Raw genomic sequence first — 19,249 nt, forward strand, 5'->3', positions numbered from 1 at the left:
TTGTTTTGGACAAGAACAAAACGAGTGGGTAAGAGCATCGGGAACAAGGTCACGTGACTATTCACGGCCCACCACGACAACATCACAAGACCAACCGCCTTCCAGAAATCATAAGCTACTCGAAGATACGATTCAATAGGTGATAGCGACCCAGAAGCCATTCGGGACCTTCTTCCCAATACCAACCTGCCTACCGCTATAGACCTATATACATACATCCCACCCTCATGACTCCCATCAACTCCTTCCCCAAAAGGACTCGACAAAGGGGATCAAATATGCTAGTGGCAGGGTATATATGATCGGAAGACACAACGTCGGCAAGACACCCAAGACACGTCTCCTCCCTCGATCCTCCGGCCCAAAGAACAAAACACCTCAGAAAATGTACATTACAGACCCATTACACCAGTTCCAGCCCCAGTCCCCCAAACAGCGATCTCCAATTTTACACCATCATCCATCTCATATCTAGCTGATTGCTCCCTCGAAGCAAGAGGGCATATCAGTGCGCCCCACCAGCATGCTGCTGCTGCTGCTGCTGCTGTCCATGCTCACCACCACTCACATGCCCACCAACCTCGTCCTCGCCCTTGATCGTACTTGTACCAGTCGTCGGCCTACTCTGCTCCCCATCCACCTCCCCCTCATGCTCAGCCGCGAGACCCGCTCTCCAGCCCGCCAACCCCCCCGCAGCACTAATATTCGGATGACTATTCGAAGCCGCCGTCGCCGTCCTCGAAGTCTCAAAGTCGAATTTATCCGAGAGTCGGTAATTCTTATTCGTCGTCTCCCAGTGCGAGCGCAGAGCGTCAAGTTCAGACGCCAAGCTGTCGAGAGCGAGGGAATTGCGGCCATCTTCGCCTCCTGCCACACTGGTTTCTTGACTGTATGTGCTCTCGCCACCAGCGGAGAGGTTGCGAGAATGTCCTCCTACGCCGCCGCCGAGGCCGGTGGTACTGTCAATGTTAGTGGTAGTAGCCTGGCTGCCTCCACTCAAGTTGCGGGAGTGGAAGCTTGTCCCGTTCGCAAGCGTAGGCGCCTCGCCACCTATCCTCGACTGCCGACGGTAGTTGTCAACACTGTGCTCGACCTGATCGAGTAGCAGTTGGACCTTGTTCTCAGCATCTCGCGCCCGCTCTTCTAGCATCGAGTTCTCCTTCTGCAGGTGCTCGATATCGCCCCTCGTCTGCTGATGCGTAGATTGCAAGGTCATCAGATCCGCATGGCTGGTTGCATGCGCATTCTTCGTCTGCTCGAGCTCTGAATGCGAAGTCTGCAACTGCTGTTGCATCGTGTTGATCCGGCCCTCCATATCAGTAACACTGTTCTTCAGACCGGTGTGATCAGACATGAGTTTCTCTCTCTCCTGCTCCCAGCCCTTTGCTGCCTCGGCAACATCCGGAGACCCTCTTGCACTCCCGCCTTCCTCCTTGGCCTTTTCGAGCTTCTTCTTCATTTCGCCGTTCTCGTTCTTGACCCGCTGCAGCTCCTGCTTCATCTTACTCAGCATCTTCTCCGTACCACGGAGATACTTGACAGCGGCCTGATGATCGTTATCGAGTGCGGTCAGTTTGTCCTCATACTCGCGCTTCATCTTCTCATCGCGTTCGTTGACTTCTTCGAACTGAGTCTTCATATCGTCATGGCTGCGGAGACTAGCCTCGAGCTGTTGTTCCAGCTCCTTGACACGATGGAGGTCGGGCGTCGAGAACCGAGCGAGGCTGTTAGGCGAGTCGAGAGCACGGCTCCTCCTAGCTTCTGCGGCATTGATGCCTCGTTCGGCGAGGATGTCCTTCAAGCTGGAATGCTGCACCGACAAGGCATTAGCCTCCAATGCATCTCGCTGCATGCGAACTTCCAGATCCTTCCTCTCACTCTCCATAGCTTGCTTGTCCTTCATCGCAACCTGGAGCTGCTTCCGGATAGACAGACCCTCGCGACTAGCCTGCTCCTGATATGCCTCGAGCCCAGCGATGCGCTCCTCAGCAGATCGCAACTTCTGCGATGCCGCATCAGCGGCTGCTTGATTCTGGCGCACCATTTCGTTCGCCTCAGACACGCGCTGTTGTAGGATGACAACACGCTCGTCAGATCCAGAAGTGACACCACCACGATCAGAGACCTTGCCGAAACCAGCCATGACAACCTCGCGATGTGTCTTGGCTTCATGAGCATGGCGCTCACTGAGCTCTTCGGCATCACGTAGCCTGCGAGTAGTCGTCTCAAGCTCTGCCGTCCGCTCTTCGTGGTCGTTCTTGAGCTGTCTGAGCTTCTGCTCCAAGGAGTCACGACCGCCGCGTTCCTCATCCAGCTTGCGCTCCAGCACTTCTGCCTTCGACGTCGATGCCGTCACAGCTTCACGCAGGCTGCTGAGAATCCTAGTATGCCCATCGCTCTCGGATCGCAAAGAGCTAAGCTGATTGCTCAGCTCGTCCTTGTCCAGAGTGAGCATCTGATGCTGCGATGAGATCTCGGAGTGTGTCGCCAGAAGATCGCGATGCTGCGTCTGCGTATCGTGCAGCTGGGCCCGCAGACCATCCAGCTCAGAAGAGTATGCCTGGCGATGCGACTCCAGCTCCGTCACACGCCTGTGAGCGGCATCTGCAGTCTCCTCAGCAAGACCCCGAGTCTGCTTCTCTGACTCCACTTCCTTCATCAAGTTCTCGATTCGCCGAGACAGGTTGCCCTGTGCGTTCAAGGACGAAGCAAGTCTCTTCTGCATCTCACTGTGGCGTTCCTGATCTGGCGTACCACGCGCGCCAGCCCCATCCACGTGCTGGCCAGCTAAGCGGGTTCTGGCGAAGACGGCTTCGTTGATAGCATTATCACGTTGCTTCTCGACAGCCGCGATCCGCTCGGCAGCTCCACGAGCCTGCTGATCAATCGTCTCCTGCACCCTAGCAAGCTCAGAGCGCATCTTGAGAAGAGCTTCGATTAGCGGCTTGTCTTCCTCCTGAAACAGCTCAGCTGGTGCCCTTTCGTCCAGGACAGGCGTGTCCGCTGAGGCCCGACCACTGTATCCAGACTTGCGCGCTAGGGCTAGCTCGGATGCGAACCAAGCATTCTTCTGCTTGACCGCTTCGAGTTCTCTGACCAGCTCATCATGCTGCTGGATAAAAGCAGGACTGCTTCCAATACCCGAGTCCTGAGGGACCTCTTTCTCCTCCTTCTCGTCTTCATCCACTTCGCGCACCTTGGGAAGCTGCTCAGGTACTTCAGTAAGCGACTGTCGTGGCGTGTCGGAATCAATAACGCGATCCATCTCAGAAGAGACTTTGCCACGCTGATTCCTCGAAGACTGCCTGCTCAAACCTGCAGCGGACTGATCTTGTGATGGCTGATAAGTCTCAGGCTTGTACCGAGCAGGCTGTTGCTCGACCCTTTCATTTTCGAAGAACTGCTCAGGCGGAAAGCCTGGACTCAGCGGTGCACGCGCCTCGATGGGCGAGCGCACGCCAGGAGAGTCTCGCGCTCCTTGTGGTGACATGAACGTGTTACTCTCGAACCTGTGTGCGCGCTCGGCATCATTGCTCGGGCTTAATGCTCGGTCAAGAGGTCTACTTGGCTGTCGTGCAGCGACAACTCCATTCGTCTTCATAGCTTGCTGTCCTGGTGCTTGTGGCGGCGGTCCAGTAGGTGCCGGGCTCGGTGCTTGAGTCGGCGAAGTTATGCGCGGAAGCTTGGACATAGACCCTCCTCTCGAGTTGAAGGAGTCGCCAGAGTTCATGCGTTGCCTGTCCATGATCTCGACAGGTGGTGGCGATTGTGGTTGTGCCACATTCCTAGCATTGACGCCTACAGGCACACCACCCTTCTCGCCACTTGGCCTGCGTGTACCCTGTATCCTATCGTTGACAGGGGTCTGCGATGCCGAGTCCGGAGGATATCTGATCTTGGCAGTGTCCAAGTAGTACGCCATACCTAGCTCCACAGGGTCTCTTGGTGCACTGCTTGGCTCTCCCGCCAAGATCACAATCGACTTGCCGACAGTAGTCATGCTGTGACCAGATCGAGGACTGGGCGATGGACCCATATTCTGGAATGTGTACCATCTCCGACTTGTGATGCGGAAAGCTGCAAGATCACCAAGATCATTGCCTTCTTCTGTTCTGCCACCGAAGATGTACATGACGTCTCCTACAAGCGCCGCCGCATGACCTTCTCGTGGACTCGGGATATAGCCTATACAATCCAGTTGTGTCCAGGAATTGGTGTGTGGCGAATATGACCAGACGTCGTTGTACCAATTCACACCATCTGTACCGCCAAACAAGTACAGCTTATCGTTCCAGCTGATCATTGAATGATTCGTACGTGCTGGTGGGATCTGTCCATGAGGTGGTCCGCCATCGATGGTGTTCTGGATCAGAATCTCCCATCGGTTCGTCGCCTGCTGTAGCGCGTTCAAGTCGAATGCTACCAGATCGTTGAAGAAGTATCCTTCGACTTGACCGCCGAAAATATATATCTTACTTCCCAGAATGTTCAGAGTATGGCCGTACCTTCCTGGCGGTCGCGGTCCAGCTGGTAGTGCTCTCGACCACTGCTTCGTAGACGTGTTGAGCAAGTATAGGGTGTCGTCCAGCTGGTCTCCGTCATCCATTTTGGTGTCACCACCGAACACGATGAAAGCATTACCCACAAGCAGACTCGAATGGCCCACCCTCGGTCCTGGACCTTCGCTTGTCGTTGCAACAGGGAAACATGTCATCTGTGCTTCGTTGCTTGGCGTATTGGGTGCTCCTGCTTCTACCATCCACAAGTCGCCTTTCACGGTACTACCATTGATCAAGCCGCCCATGAGGTATATGCTCCCGTCCTTACTCGATGTAGCATTCACCGCCGCTCCGTATCGTGGAAATGGGTTGGTGTGGGATACGGTGAAGTTGAGTCGTCGTTGTGACCACGGATATGGGGAAGGATCGACCGACGGTGTGCGCTGTGGAGGCTGGACAGCACCACGATGCTGCTGTGGCTATCGCATATCAGTCAGTATTCAGCGATTTGCATTCTCATGCGTTCCGGCCACATACCGGTTCCCGACTATTCTCCCTCAGCATCTTCTGCTCTGGACTCGGCGCCCCTCTCGGTGGCCCGCCCATACCTTCCTGCTGTGTGCGCATCAACTGTCTCCGGGCCAATTCCTCCTGCGGCGGCGCACTGCTACTCCTCCCATCACCCGCCACACTATTCAAACTAGTATTTACACTTCCTTGCTGATGCGGCGTGGGTGAGCCCGGTTTCGAGCCATTCATTACGCCATTCAGCGTAGGGATCTGGGACTGTGGTCCATCCGAGGACTTGATGTCGCGCGTGGCGGGTGGAAGTCCATTGGGTATGGCATTGCCTTTCTTCGAGCTCTTGAAGAGAAAAGACATGACTGTGCCTCCTCCTTATGGTGGTCTAGCCTGCGAAGCGGCGGTCACGAAGCGGCCACGAAAAGTCGCGGGCCTCGAGTGCGCAATTCGTGTGGGAAGATGAAGCCAGCGCGATCAAATGAGCGTGAAGTCGTATCGTACAATCATCCAGTCGTGCGTAGCATAGGCGATAGATTGCGCAAAAGAGTCGTTGAGGTCGTGGTGTGGGCCGGCGGTGGGGATAGATGGCAGGGCACGAGGAATGTTCGGTTTCACAGCAGCTGCGCAGCGCCAATGCCTGAGTATATAATATAACAATCAAAGTCAGTACACCGGCCGTGAAAGAGAAGCACAGCAAGTCCAGAAGCGCATGTGTGAGGGATGTGGCAGCGGTGGTCGTCGTGGTGTGTATGGCTTTACAGTACGTGTCGGCAGGTCACCGGTATTCTATTCAGGAGGGACGACTTTCCTCCACACTCGACTGACTTGGATGATGGATCTGGCTCTGGCGTCAAAATGCTGCAGGGGGACTGTGCACATCGATTCGACGAGCATTCTCCCGACAACCTAAAATATACGCACTGCTAACCCTAGGGACCTGACATACTACAAACCATCGCCCGCACGAATCATGAGCACCAGACACTTTGTATGCCGTCTCATTGACTGCCCCAACAACCTTGCTGTGCTAGACCAGTAGAGTGGCCCGTTGATGGGCTTGCCACTTCAGGTTACTTGATTGTGCAAGTCCGAAGGGCGGGAAAGCTTTAAAACTGCATGGACCACTAGCACCATCGATGCCGCTTCTTGGCATTATCGTCGTCGAACAGACTCAGCTGAAAGAGAAGTGTACATCTATCATGCAACATCCAGACCGAATCCCCATCTTTGCCCCTCTGCCATCTCATACTGTAGAACTTTCCCCTATGTCAGTAGATGCCTTTCAACAGTGGATCACGCGACTAAAGAGCCGCAACTTAGAACAATTCTAGCGCCTCGGCAGTAAGCGAGCCAGCTACTGTACCGTCAATCACCCAAGAGTAGTAAGGCACACACTCTCACATGCACACTTCATGCTCTTCTTGTAGTATGATGGTCTAGGCTATCGTCAAGTGTCGTGCGGAGCGACACATGCCTCACGATGACCAGACACGCTACGCAGTCGCTTGAGGGCGCCGCGAAGCATCCACAACCTGTATTACAGCTTCTCCCTTCAGACACCAGCGGTTCACAAGGCTCAAATCGACCGAACACTTCCTCTTCACAGGCTACCGGCCAAATGAATGGACATCATGATGCACAGGACAGCGACTCGGATGACGGCGGGCTGCATATGCCGGCAGCAAACGGTTCACGACATCGACCAGCGCAACTGATCCGGGCGAAGAGTGATGTTGTAGCAGACCGTCGCCTTGCACGAGCTGAGCAGGGAAGCGTAGATGGAGGCGAGAGGAAGATCCGTATGCGCCATGGGTGGGAAGCGCAGCTCAAGGACCAAGAGCAAGCCACCTTTCTCAGCCAGACGTTCTACATGTACTTCGAGGACAAACGACATGAAACAGCCGGGAATCCACCACCAAAGTACGATCCAAAGAGCATAGTATCGGAATGGCGCATGAAGGACAGGTTAAAGACAGTGTCCGCAATCCTCGCAGTATGTCTGAATGTAGGCGTTGACCCACCAGACGTGATCAAGACGAATCCATGTGCTAGACTGGAGTGTTGGGTGGACCCGATACCATCGGATTCGTCTAGTTCTCAGAGCAGCAACAATAGCAATGCGCAGATTGGCAAGAATCTCCAAAGCCAGTATGAGAACCTTTCTTTACGCACCAGATACAAGGTGATACTGGATCCAACGATCGAAGAGCTGCGAAGATATACCACCAGTCTTAGGCGGACGGCGCATGCAGAGCGGATATTGTTTCATTACAATGGCCACGGAGTACCGAAGCCTACAGCTAGTGGCGAGGTCTGGTGCTTCAACCGAAGCTACACACAATACATTCCTATCAGCCTACACGATTTGCAGGAGTGGGTAGGCGCACCGGGACTATGGGTTTGGGACTGCAGCGCAGCAGGTGGTATCATCAAGGGTTTCATGGAAGCGGTCGACAAGCACAACGCCACTCAGCAGGAAGCACTGCGTCGAGACGCCAACAGACTACAGCAACAGCCTAGCATCAAATGGGAGGACTGCATTCACCTTGCAGCCTGTCGCGATAACGAAGTCCTGCCCACGAACCCAGATCTGCCGGCGGATATCTTCACAAGCTGCCTGACAACGCCAATAGCAATGGCGGTGCGTTTCTTCATCTTGCAGAATCCCATCCCCAACAATCCAGCCATCACTCTTGAGACTGCGCGAGCGATCCCTGGTAAAGTCAGCGAACGCCGCACGCCACTCGGAGAGCTCAATTGGATCTTCACGGCCATCACCGACACCATTGCATGGAATAGTCTGCCGCCACCACTGTTCAAGAAGCTATTCAGACAGGATCTGATGGTTGCCGCATTGTTCAGGAATTTTTTGCTGGCGCAGAGAGTAATGCGCATGTATCATTGCCATCCCCGGTCATGGCCGCAGATACCTGATACGCACGGTCACCCACTATGGCGGAGCTGGGATCTAGCTGTCGAGATGATTCTGAGCCAGGTGCCGCGTTTGCTTGAGCAGCAAAAGCAGCAGGAAGCATTGACTGCAGACAGTAATCAGAGCAACGTGAACGCGCAAGCGAACGGCGCGGCTGCACCCACGCAGACGCCACAGCAGCCAACACAGGAGCTTGAGTATCAGCACTCGGATTTCTTCGCCGATCAACTCTCGGCCTTCGAAGTATACCTTTCTGCTGCGCCTGCAAACTCTGGCGCTGCAGGGTACGCCAAGCCACCTGAACAGCTGCCTATCGTCCTGCAAGTCCTACTATCACAAGTCCACCGCCTACGCGCACTAATCCTCCTCTCCAAATTCCTCGACCTCGGCCCTTGGGCTGTGAACCTAGCTCTCAGCATAGGAATATTCCCCTATGTCCTGAAGCTGCTACAATCGCAAGCTCTTGAACTCAAACCGCCTATGGTCTTCATCTGGGCTCGCATCCTAGCTGTCGATCAGAGCTGCCAATCCGATCTGCTTAAAGATAGTGGGTACACATACTTCACCGGCATCCTGAACAGCGCGAACGGTATTCCACTCGGCAATGTGGCGGAACATCGGGCTATGTGCGCTTTTGTTATCGCCATGTTCTGCAAGGACTTCAAACCTGGGAAGCAAGCTGTGCTGGAGAGCAACCCGGAGATTATCGAGGGCTGTTTGCAGCATTTGCTCGATATGGAGAACCCGCTTCTGAGGCAGTGGTCGTGTCTGTGTATGAGTAATCTGTGGAAGGATTTCGAACCCGCAAAAAGGCTGGGGTTGACATGTCAGGCTCATGCGCGGATACGTGATCGGAGCCATGATCCTGTGCCGGAGGTCAGGGCGGCATGTCTGGAGGCTTTGACGAGTTTTGTTTTCACTGGGACTGGGGAGACGATCGATGCTGCTGTCATGCTTGAGGAAGAGACGTTGGCTAGTGTGGTTGTTGCGATGGGTATGGATGGGTCGATTATGGTGCGCAAGGAGCTCACGATCTTTTATGCTACTTTTATCAAGAAGTATGAGAAACGGTTCTTGGTTGCTGCGTGGGAGCAGTTGCTTGAAGAGAAGGATAAGCGGCAGGGTCGGGGAGAAGAGAGTCAGGATACCCCTACACATCCCAATGCGGTTTATGATGGATCGCATTTCGATGGCCCACCACCGGCGCTCAATGGTGTTAACGGAGAAAAGACACATGCTCGTGCAGGGCATCGTAGGACCGTGTCTTTCACGCCTGCGGAGATGGCGAATGATCGTGAACAAGACGATAAACCCACGAGGCTGCTATCAAAGAAGACGATCTATCGTGCCATGTGGCGACAGATCCTCACGCTTTCCGCCGATCCACATCCCGAGGTTGCGCGGAACGCTAGTATCGTGGTTGACTTTGTCATCAGCGGCTTACTAGACTCGCCATTAGGCGATCATGCGAACAAGATCTTGGATGAAATCGTCATTACGGGTCTGAAGCGCGATCAGATTACGCTGTCGAATATGGATGGTCTGACGAGACAACGATCACGAGACCAACGACCACAGACCCCGCCGAGCCCGACTGCCAGTACGGCGAGTAAGGCAGACGGGTACTTCCCTCTCGGTAGAACGGCAAGTGTCGCTGCTGCGATGCGAAACTTCTTCGGCGTGAAGACGCCTCTGGAGGAGCCTAGCAGTCCGGCACGTTCACGCCATAATTCGATCGTTGGTCAAGTACCGTCATATGCTGCTCGGCCATTGACGCCAGCAGACGCTGCGATGCTGCCCCCTGATGCACTAGACCGCATCAATGGCCCGCCGCATCAACCAAAGGCCAAGGTGCCACCGTCGCCTTACTTTGTGCCGCGTGATCTGACACAGGTCCCAGAAGTGCCTCTGCAGTCCAATTTTTTCACGTGGTCTGCTTCATACTTTCGTGAGCCACAAATGAGGCCCTCTGAAGCTGATGAGCCCGGCTCACTCGATTACAACGAGCGGTTATGGCGACGGAACAGGAACGACAAGATCATCGCCTCAACGCAGCCACTTAAGGAAGCGGCGGGAAGTCAACGATGGGATGTTCCATGTGGATATTTCGGGATCGGCGCTGCACCGATAAGAATGGTGTTTCATCAGTTCGAGAACCATCTGGTGACTTCTGATGACCGCGACAGTATTGCTGTCTGGGACTGGAAGGCTGAGAAGCAGTTGTGTCGGTTCAGCAATGGGAATCCGCATGGTAGTCGCATTACTGAGCTGCGTTTCATCAATGAGGATGATCAGGCTATGCTTATGACAGGGGCTAGTGATGGCGTGATCAAGATTTTCAGGCACTATGATGATCCGAAGAAGATTGAGCTTGCTAGCTCGTTTCGCGCTCTCAGCGATCTTGTGATCAGTGATAAGCAGAATGCTGGTCTGGTCTTTGACTGGCAGCAGGGACAGGGTCGGGTCTTGGTCGCAGGCGACGATCGCGTCATTCGAGTCTGGCAAGCAGGACACGAGCTTTGCGTTGCTGACATCCCGGCACGTTCAGGCTCATGCATCACCTCCCTAACCTCCGACCAAGTGGAAGGCAACGTCTTCGTCGCCGGCTTCGGCAACGGCTCTGTCCGCGCCTACGACCAACGAATGTCGCCACGCGAGAGCATGATAATGGACTGGACGGACCGCAAAACCGACCACCGCTCCTGGATCGTCGGTGTCCACCTCCAGCGCGGCGGCATGCGCGAACTCATCTCCGCCGAATCCAACGGCGGCGTTCGTCTCTGGGACATTCGATCCCAGCGCGCCGTCTCCGCCCTAGGCAACCGCACAAATAACAGTAATAGCAGCGGTCAACCACGTAACCTGCGCACTCTAGCCGTGCACGAACATGCTCCTGTCTTCGCCACGGGAGGAGCAGACCATACTATCCGTGTCTACAACACTACCGAGATGCGGCAGCTGAGTGTCACGGAGCCGTATATGAGTCTTTTGCGCATGACGAATGTTCCGAGGAATGCGCCGATTACGGCTACGGCGTTTCATCCGCATAGGATGATGATGGCTTGTGGGGCGGTTAATGATGGGCATGTTAATTTGTTCAAGTGTGAGGCTGTTGAGGAGGAGAAGAGGGATGGTGGGATTGTGGATGAGTGGAGTGGGTGAGGGGCTGGTGGTTGATAGTGGTTCGTGCTTTTGGGTTGGGGGCGCTTGTGGAATGGTGTCTGGTAATGATGGTGTCGTGGCTGCTTTGCAAATGAGGATTAGCGAGGTGTTCTGGGGCGTAGCTTCTGTTTTCACGGATGGCCGCTGTGTAGTATAGGTATCTATTTCAGAGCACTCGGGTTGACAAGGTACTAGAATGCACCCACGAGTTTCCGCCCGCTAGTGGCAGGCTACTATCCGATGAGTTCCCTAAGCTGAGGGAATGCTGAGATAGGCGACCTCCAGGCCGCTGGGCAGCGATATATGGGGCGGCATGGCCTTGGCTATGCTCTATGACAAGGCCACACAGGCATGTGACTTGATATTGCAACTGGACTGACCCAGCCTTGAGTGATGGTTATATGATGCCTGCGGCTCTCCATTCTACTTCGTATGTGAGTCAGGGCTGCCTCCATACTGTATCGACAGAAGGCTGCTATCGAATAACACAACTGGTGATCTCCGAATTTGAGGCGGTAACTTGGGCGATTACAATAATGACGATGACAACCGATACTACGATAGTAACGACAACGATGACGATGAATAAGCAGATGAGCTTCATGGCTGTAGAGGAGGGACGAATCGTCCTGGAGAACTCCAGAATGAAGTCAAAAATAATTAACAACTCGATGAGGGTCGTCCACATCGTTGTGAAGAGACTGAACAGCGGCAACAGGCAGGAAGCATTCGTGATGCTACTCTAGCGTGAAAGCTCGAAACAAATCTCCCATCGATTGATACGTCAACAGGAAACGGAGAGGGAGGTGAGAGTACACAGCAGAATACTACAGCGGACAAGGTGAAAGGTACAGGACAGCGACGAGGACGGTGAAAGGAACACGGAGATGAATCTTGAGGATGCAGACGACGATCATCGATGGTTTGAGTACTGCAGAGACAATACCAGGCCGTCTGCAACCCGGCTGATGCGTTTGGACGATCTGGCAAGTCATCACCTCTTAGAGACCTCTTTGGCAATGCTGTTCTGGGCCTGAATCGCTACCATGAGCGATCTACGATTGCCACGCACTGATGATTGCGTTATACACGGCAGTCTTCTTCTGGAAGTTGGTATCCCACGGAGTGGCAGCACCATAGCCAGGGAATGTACCGGGAACCCAGCTGTTCTTGTCATTCCAGTCCCAGAGAGTGACACCGACACAGCGGGAGACTTGCTTGCAGGCCTTGATGGTGCTGGAGTAGTCGGTGGCTTGCTGCGTCAACTCGGCGGAGGTCTCGGGTGTCTTGACGCGGATGTCGAGCTCGGTAATGGCGACGTCGACGCCCAGCGCTGTGAATGCGTTCATGTTGGCGACTTGCTGAGCTGTGGTTGGGGTGGAGCCGGACTGCCGGAAGTGTCAGCATTACGTACTACCGACGGGTGAAATGGTGAACACTTACCACGAAGTGACTCTGGAGCCCAACACCGTCAATCGGAGCGCCATAAGCCTTAATCATCTTGACGATGTTCTGAGCAGCGGTCGACTTGACACCAAGAGTCTCGATGTTGTAGTCGTTGTAGTAAAGCTTCGCACTGGGATCCGCAGCATGAGCAGTCGCGAAGGCGATTGGGAGGTAGGCTGGACCGATCGTGTTGTGGAAGGGGTCAGAGCGGAGGGTGCCACTGCCATCGTCGTTGATGGCCTCGTTTACGACATCCCACGCGTAGCACTGACCCTTATAGTGGGTGACCTCGTTCGTGATATGATTCTTCATAATCGAGATCAAGGTGGCATTGTCGAAGTTGCCGCTGGAGACCCAGCCTAGGACATATCAGTGATGCTCTTCTATAGAAAACCGTGTATGGATGTTGGGCTTACTAGGCAGTTGGTTGTGCCAAACAAGGTTGTGGCAGCGAAGCTTCTGTCCATTGGTCTTGGCGAGGTTCGCAATTACATCGCCCTGGGTGTAGGTGAACTTTCCGCGGCTGGCTTCGATGGCATCCCACTTCATGGAGTTTGCTGGTGTGATCTGGCCGAAATCTGCGGTGTTCTTTTCCTCTGAGGTGTACTGGGAGTTCCCTAGGTCACCATTATCGACAGCGGTACCGAAGTACACTTTGCCAGCTGCTTTAGCGGCAGTGTTGAGTTCTGTGGCGGTAGCACGCTCAGCGACGGTATCGACTGGAGCGGCAATCACGCTACCCGCAGCGAGTGCCAAGATAGCTGTGATGGCGTGCATGACGAAAGTAGAGGCGCCAGAAGAAGTGATGTACGAACGGAATAGAAGGCCAAAGAGGACAATACTTATATCCCCTCGATCGATCAGATCTTGGGCACTCCTGATTCACACCATAGTCTCCGAACCGGCGTATGTAATATAGAAGCAGCACTTGTTTCCATCAACCTACCGTGTATAATCTCGTAAGTGCTCCGGCTGAAGTCCATTCGTGGTTTCAAACTTATGCTTATGGTCTACATGATCTGGACTTAGGCCTGGTCCGCAGAGGATAGATTAACCGCAGGAGTTTAGAATGCCTTGTGACACCCGGGCTTGAGTATAGGACCCTGTATGTCGACGCGATCATCCTTCTGCCGAAGTATGACTTGTGGAGTGGACGAGCCGGTAGGTGCGTTAACTCTGGTGCTGCTTCCATGGCGCAACCCGATACTGATTGATTGATCATATGGAAAAACTTGTCACTTCATGCTTGGCGATGGTGCCCCGTCTGTCGTTTCCAGTATCAATACTTGGGAAAATGTGTATAGCATGCATTGTGCGGCAGAGGCTTTCGAGCCACGCAGGTCCAACTCCCAGCGGCCCCTCATCAGTGTTTCATCCCCTCTAGCGCATCGGGCGGACTAAGCTTCTTGCATAGCCTATCCCAGTAGCCTACACTTCTCGCCCTCGTGACTGTGGTCGTGCGATAGCGTCGGACAGTGGTGGAGGAAATGAAGCTGGGATCGTTGGGACACGTTGTCGTGTGCGCGGCTAATAAACAAGCAAAGGACAAGACCTACCACAAACCCCTTGGCCATGATTTCGGAAGAGTTCCGACGTTCGCATGTACTCTGCCCGCGTACTGTATCAATGCTACCATCTGTAGTTGGATGAAGATGTTCATTCTCCATAATCATACTAGCTAAAAGACTCCACGCTAACTTTCATGCCTTGGTAATAAATCTACCCACCGTCCATGTCTAGAACCCTAACTCGCTCCAGGAACTCCTTTTCCGCCTATGTCCCTTTCCTTTTGGTCCACCCGGCGGAGCCAATCCAGCCACGCTTTCGAGCTTAGGCGACATGATACCACGAAACACTGGGAAAGGCTCTGTAGCACGGCTTGCCTCACCGCTTGTGCCGCGCACGAAAGCCATAGGGTTGACTGAACAACGGCGTAAATCAGCGGCTGCTTTCGTGAAAGGACTGCATTGTAGGGTGGTCACATACCATCCAGTCCACGAGTCCGTACAAGTCAAGAGACCCCCTCCACCACCCTTCCCGCAAGTCCTTGCTCCTCGCTCTTGACAACGATCTTGACCGTGACACCACTCTTCGCACTCGCTGCCATCCTGACCAACGCCGCGACCTTGCCACCCTGGACACTCCGTCCAAAAAGCCTGAGCTGATGCGTAGACGTTGACAGCGCAATCTCGCTTCCGTCCAACGCCTGCATTCCCAAAGTCTTAATAAGCATCTCAACGCCGTCAGATATAGACTTGACGTTGCCGAGTTGCAAGGTCTCCTCCGCTTCATCAGCATCGGAGCTCTCAAGTCCAGACCAGATGTTATCGAAGCTGCCGGCGTAGGCAGGTAGAATGTAATCCGCGCCTGTGATATCCAGATCACCCAGCTGGTACTCATCCTCATATCCGCCCTCTTCCGGCTCCGAGGTAGCAGGATCGATCTCCTTGAGCGTGAATTTGAGAACGTTCGCAAAAGACGCAGTAGCGAAAGCCTCCTCGCCGCGGGAGAAGGAGACATAAACAGTAGCCGTCTCCTCAGCTTTGAGAACAGGCACAGGAACGATGAACTCCTCCTCGTAACCACCGCTGCCTCCCTCGTCCCCGGCTGCAGTCGCGACACAAAGCACACTGACATCCCCAAGCACGTAGTCGGCGAGCGTATTCCTGACCTCGAATTGCAAGACCAGGTGTTCTTTGAAAAGGTGCTTGATGCCCGAAACCACATACTCGGTCTCGCTCTCCGTAAGCTCCACAACAGGAGAACTCTTGAGCACGGCGCCATAGCTCCCGAACTCAGGTACAGCAGAAAGCTGTTGCGCATATTTCTGACTCGCAACCGTAGCCTCACGAGCCGAGTCCGCCATAGCCGAATTCGAATTAGCTTCCTTCTTCGGTCCAAGAGATGGAGCTTTGAGGGTTGGTGTCGCAGTTGTGAGTTTCTTCGTCCTGTCCTCGGCAAGACTCTGTTCGCGGCTCACAACAGGCACATTCTTGAAATCGAAAGGTTCCGCGAAAGCCTCTGCGCTCGAGCCATTGACGTAGTGTGCCAGCTGGTCCTCTAGAACAGGTAGGGAGAACATGCTGTCGTTCCTTACAAACTTTCTAGCCACTTCATCGTCTTCCTTCATTAGCCGTAAATTCAATGCTGCGCGATCTCGTACTTCATCATCCGTGTCATCCAGACATCGAGTCAGCAGAACCTGCACCGAACTCTTGACTTCGTGATCGGTCTGCCCAACGCCGAACTTCCCAAGCGCCGTCACAGCTGCGGCCCGCACGATGGCATTCTCCAGAACGACGCGGTTGTAGATGTATCGGATGTACTTCGTCGGCTGCCTCGTCGTTGGGCCTTCCATACCAAGCAAATGCAAGATTCTCACTGCTAGCTTCGTAAACTCGCAATCCTCGATGAACTCACACAAATGTGCCAAAGCTTCCTCCTTGCTCTCAGGCACAAACTTGATGAGGTCGAAAATGCTCTCCACAACAGCACGCTTGAAGTCGAAGCCGCCTTCGTCTCGTAGGATACCAGACAAGAAGGAAAGCATACCAGCTTGTTTTGATGGGAATTTGAGGCAGAGAGTGCGAATGGCTTCCACGATGGTGACTTTGAACTCGTCCGTAATCTCGGACATGAAGGAGGAGATTTGCTTCATCAGACGGTCGACACTGGACTCGTTGCCAGTTTTCAGCAGGGTAGTGATGGCGAATGTGGCAATGCTGCGATTAGTGTTGCTGATGAGGCTCTCAATATCCGGGTTGCATTGCCGTACTGCATCAGGCTTGAAGCTGGCGAATTGGTGGAGGATGCGGATGGCGGCGAATTTAGTGATGGCGCGAGGTGAGGTGAGGAAGAGCTGAAGAACGTGGATTGCTTGGCCAACTTCCGTGTCTGTCAGGTCAGGCATGCTGCAGATAGCCTTTGCAGCTTCGAAGTTGACCATTTCGCTCTTGTCGCGGAGCCAGTCGTCCAATAATTTCATCATCGGTCGGCGGAGGCTGGGATCGTCTTCCGCAAGTTTAGTGGCCAGGCGTACTAGCATAACGCGAGCAGCGGGTGACTTCACCACACCAGCTGCACTATACTGCTGTACCATCTTGACCAGGGCCATGCGATCGTGACTTCGCATTTGATAAAGAAGGCCAATGGCGTGGTACTGTGTCATGTAATTGTTGCCAGCAGCCAGCGTGGCATGTTGTGCACTGCCTCCGAAGCCCATGAAGCCGCCAGAGGATTTGCTGCCGGACGCAGCTTCTTGTGTTTCGCTCTGCCATCTTCGGACGATGTCGCGGGCGATTGGTAGGAGGTGATAGGAGGAAACCAGTGCTGCTGAAGAGACAGAGGGAGTCTTGTCTACGATCGCAGTCTTGATGTTTCTCTCGATGGCTTGGACAGTCGAGGCCTAGGCACGGTCAGCATCGTGGTCACCAGTCCTTTACGTATGCCACGCACATCAATAATTCTACACAGCGCCCGTATAGCATTTGCCCTATACACAACATCACTCCCCACCGCCGCAGTATCCTTCATGATACTGCTCGTAACCATGATAACATCCTCGGCATCTTTACTGAGCTCCTTGATGACCAAGTACACCATCTGCCGTAGGGAGGCATCTTTGTTCTGGAAGAGCTTGCTTATGCCAAAGAAGAGCGAGGTGGCTTCTTGTTGTGGGAACTTTTCGCCTGTGAAGAGGAGGAGGGCTATCTTGGTGAGGAGGATTCGGCAGCGGCGGGGACTGACTGGGGAGGTGTTGAACACGCGGGCTAGTGGTCATTCTGGTGTTAGTATGTGATATGGCATTGGTAGTATATTTATTGGTGCATCTTACCCTCCTGGAAGACACTCGTCCGGTCAACTTTGACGATGCCGGCGTCATCCTCGTCTTTCTTGTTCATAGACATGGTGGCTGTCTCCCTTGATACCACTATATGGACGACATGTGTTCGGTAGAAGTGGTCTGGCTGGCTTTCAGTGCGCTTGTTGTCCACAATTCCCAAGGGTCTGGAGAACGAGTACGAGTTGGTGCGTGCGTCAGCGGGCACTTTGTGGACATGCACATGCAAGAGGATCATAATTCAGTTGCCTAGATATCAGACGACTGTACAACAAAATTGCCTGCCTGATTCTACTTGACCTTCAGCATCACCTCTGATTTTCCCCCTTCTCCGTTGTTTAATAGCTTCATCCGCCAAGATGAACATGCCAGACATGCCCATCAATGTCCAGGTGGACCCGGTAAGATAGTCGCTATACCATATACATGACCAGACGGTAGGTGCTGATGGCGTCGTCCATCACAGAATGAAGACACAGAATGGTAGGTAATATCAAGCAGCACCCATCGTTTCCTTGCAATCAATTTCATTACGCATTTGCGTCTTCTCACCATTAACCCTGCTCGACGAACAGGAACGACATCCTTCGAAAGCATGGCGTTATTCCAGAGAAGCCTCCATCGCCCACGCCCATGATCGAAGAAGCACTGGAACAAGCTCGACACCTAGCCCAAGAGAACAGACTAGAAGGTAAAGACCTCGACGAATTAGACGAGCTCGAGGATGAGGAAGACGAGGCCTTTCTCGACAGCTATCGACAGAAGAGGCTAGGCGAACTGCAAACAATCCAGACGAGCAGTGTCTACAACCAGGTCTACCAGATTCAGAAACCTGAGTACAGTAAAGAAGTCACAGAAGAGAGTACCAAGACAACCGTCCTTGTCCTTCTCACCTCAAGCGCAGGCACGAACCAAGCAAGCGCATTGATGATACCTATATGGAGAGAGCTGGCGAAGAAATGGGGCGACATCAAATTCTGCCAGATGCAAGGAGATTTATGTATTGAGGGTTATCCGGACAGGAATACACCTACGATCTTGATCTACAAGGAGGGTGAGATTCGCCGGCAGATTGTCACGTTGCAGGAGCTGAAGGGAATGGATACGAGTTTGCAGGATTTAGAGGAGTTGCTTGTCGGTGTTGGGGCTGTAAAGTTAGGCGATGTAAGGTTGAGGAAGAAGGATGAGGAGGAGGGTGAGGAGAGGAGGAAGGCGATGTGGCAGGGTGAGAGGAACGGTGGTGCAAAAAAGGGCACGGATGACGGAGAGGATAGTGATTGGGAGTGAGACCGTCATGCATCTTGCGGTTGTGAACGGTCGCCGCGGAAGTCGTGGAAGGGCAGCCGAGCACGGTGTTCAGGCATCGAAGGCCATGGTGCAGCGACCTGGAGAACGGGTGTGGCATGCACGCCGTATCGGACTGTATCACCATACCGCATCGCAAGTTGGCCGGCCGTCGGAAATGGGTGGCACTGGCAGTTTGCACCCGCCAGATCTTGACTACTGCATAAGTGTAGGCATGAAGCAATATAAGATCAGCACAACCGGGTAGTCTTGGAGCTCTTATGCCCGGCTGAGTACATGCGAAGTCATAGCACAGAATCACATTGCTCCGACAAGCGTGGCACCTGGTGAGAGCAAGGAGTCGAGTCGAGGAGGATGTCCGAACTCTAAATGTCTGTCGGGCCCGAAAGACTCCAGTAACTCGAGTAGGCCAACAGTACCTAAATTTCGTACATGTAACTTTTCGGATCTGTTTCCAGCTTATGCTTGCATCTTTCCAGCATGTCCATATCCGTCTACCCACCTTTGCTGCAGGCCATCACTATTCATCTCACTGACCATCAA

General features: G+C 53.7%; 5 protein-coding genes across 5 annotated transcripts; 2 read left to right on the plus strand and 3 right to left on the minus strand.

The window, feature by feature from the left end:
• Positions 1 to 505: 505 nt before the first annotated feature.
• Positions 506 to 5,381, minus strand: KEL2 (Negative regulator of mitotic exit; the record flags this gene model as incomplete). The annotated part of the gene is made up of 2 exons (XM_064839637.1): positions 506 to 4,978; positions 5,037 to 5,381. The coding sequence occupies 2 exons, from the start codon at positions 5,379 to 5,381 to the stop codon at positions 506 to 508; spliced, it is 4,818 nt and encodes a 1,605-aa protein (XP_064692880.1).
• Positions 5,382 to 6,501: 1,120 nt separating this feature from the next.
• KOG1 (Target of rapamycin complex 1 subunit kog1) lies at positions 6,502 to 11,115 on the plus strand (the record flags this gene model as incomplete). The annotated part of the gene is made up of 1 exon (XM_064839638.1): positions 6,502 to 11,115. One exon carries the CDS (start codon positions 6,502 to 6,504, stop codon positions 11,113 to 11,115), a length of 4,614 nt encoding a protein of 1,537 aa, XP_064692881.1.
• Positions 11,116 to 12,170: 1,055 nt separating this feature from the next.
• On the minus strand, positions 12,171 to 13,338 carry LTS14_006946 (uncharacterized protein; the record flags this gene model as incomplete). The annotated part of the gene is made up of 3 exons (XM_064839639.1): positions 12,171 to 12,503; positions 12,559 to 12,920; positions 12,978 to 13,338. 3 exons carry the CDS (start codon positions 13,336 to 13,338, stop codon positions 12,171 to 12,173), a joined length of 1,056 nt encoding a protein of 351 aa, XP_064692882.1.
• A 1,234-nt stretch (positions 13,339 to 14,572) lies between these two features.
• SEC21 (coatomer subunit gamma) lies at positions 14,573 to 17,468 on the minus strand (the record flags this gene model as incomplete). Its single annotated transcript, XM_064839640.1, has 3 exons — positions 14,573 to 16,966; positions 17,017 to 17,330; positions 17,396 to 17,468. The coding sequence occupies 3 exons, from the start codon at positions 17,466 to 17,468 to the stop codon at positions 14,573 to 14,575; spliced, it is 2,781 nt and encodes a 926-aa protein (XP_064692883.1).
• A 292-nt stretch (positions 17,469 to 17,760) lies between these two features.
• Positions 17,761 to 18,688, plus strand: PLP2 (Proteolipid protein 2; the record flags this gene model as incomplete). Its single annotated transcript, XM_064839641.1, has 3 exons — positions 17,761 to 17,802; positions 17,868 to 17,884; positions 17,977 to 18,688. 3 exons carry the CDS (start codon positions 17,761 to 17,763, stop codon positions 18,686 to 18,688), a joined length of 771 nt encoding a protein of 256 aa, XP_064692884.1.
• Between the last annotated feature and the right edge of the window lie 561 nt (positions 18,689 to 19,249).

This window comes from Recurvomyces mirabilis, assembly GCF_035927965.1.
Source record: "Recurvomyces mirabilis strain CCFEE 5264 chromosome Unknown scaffold_18, whole genome shotgun sequence".
Classification (NCBI taxonomy): Eukaryota; Fungi; Ascomycota; class Dothideomycetes; order Mycosphaerellales; family Teratosphaeriaceae; genus Recurvomyces; species Recurvomyces mirabilis.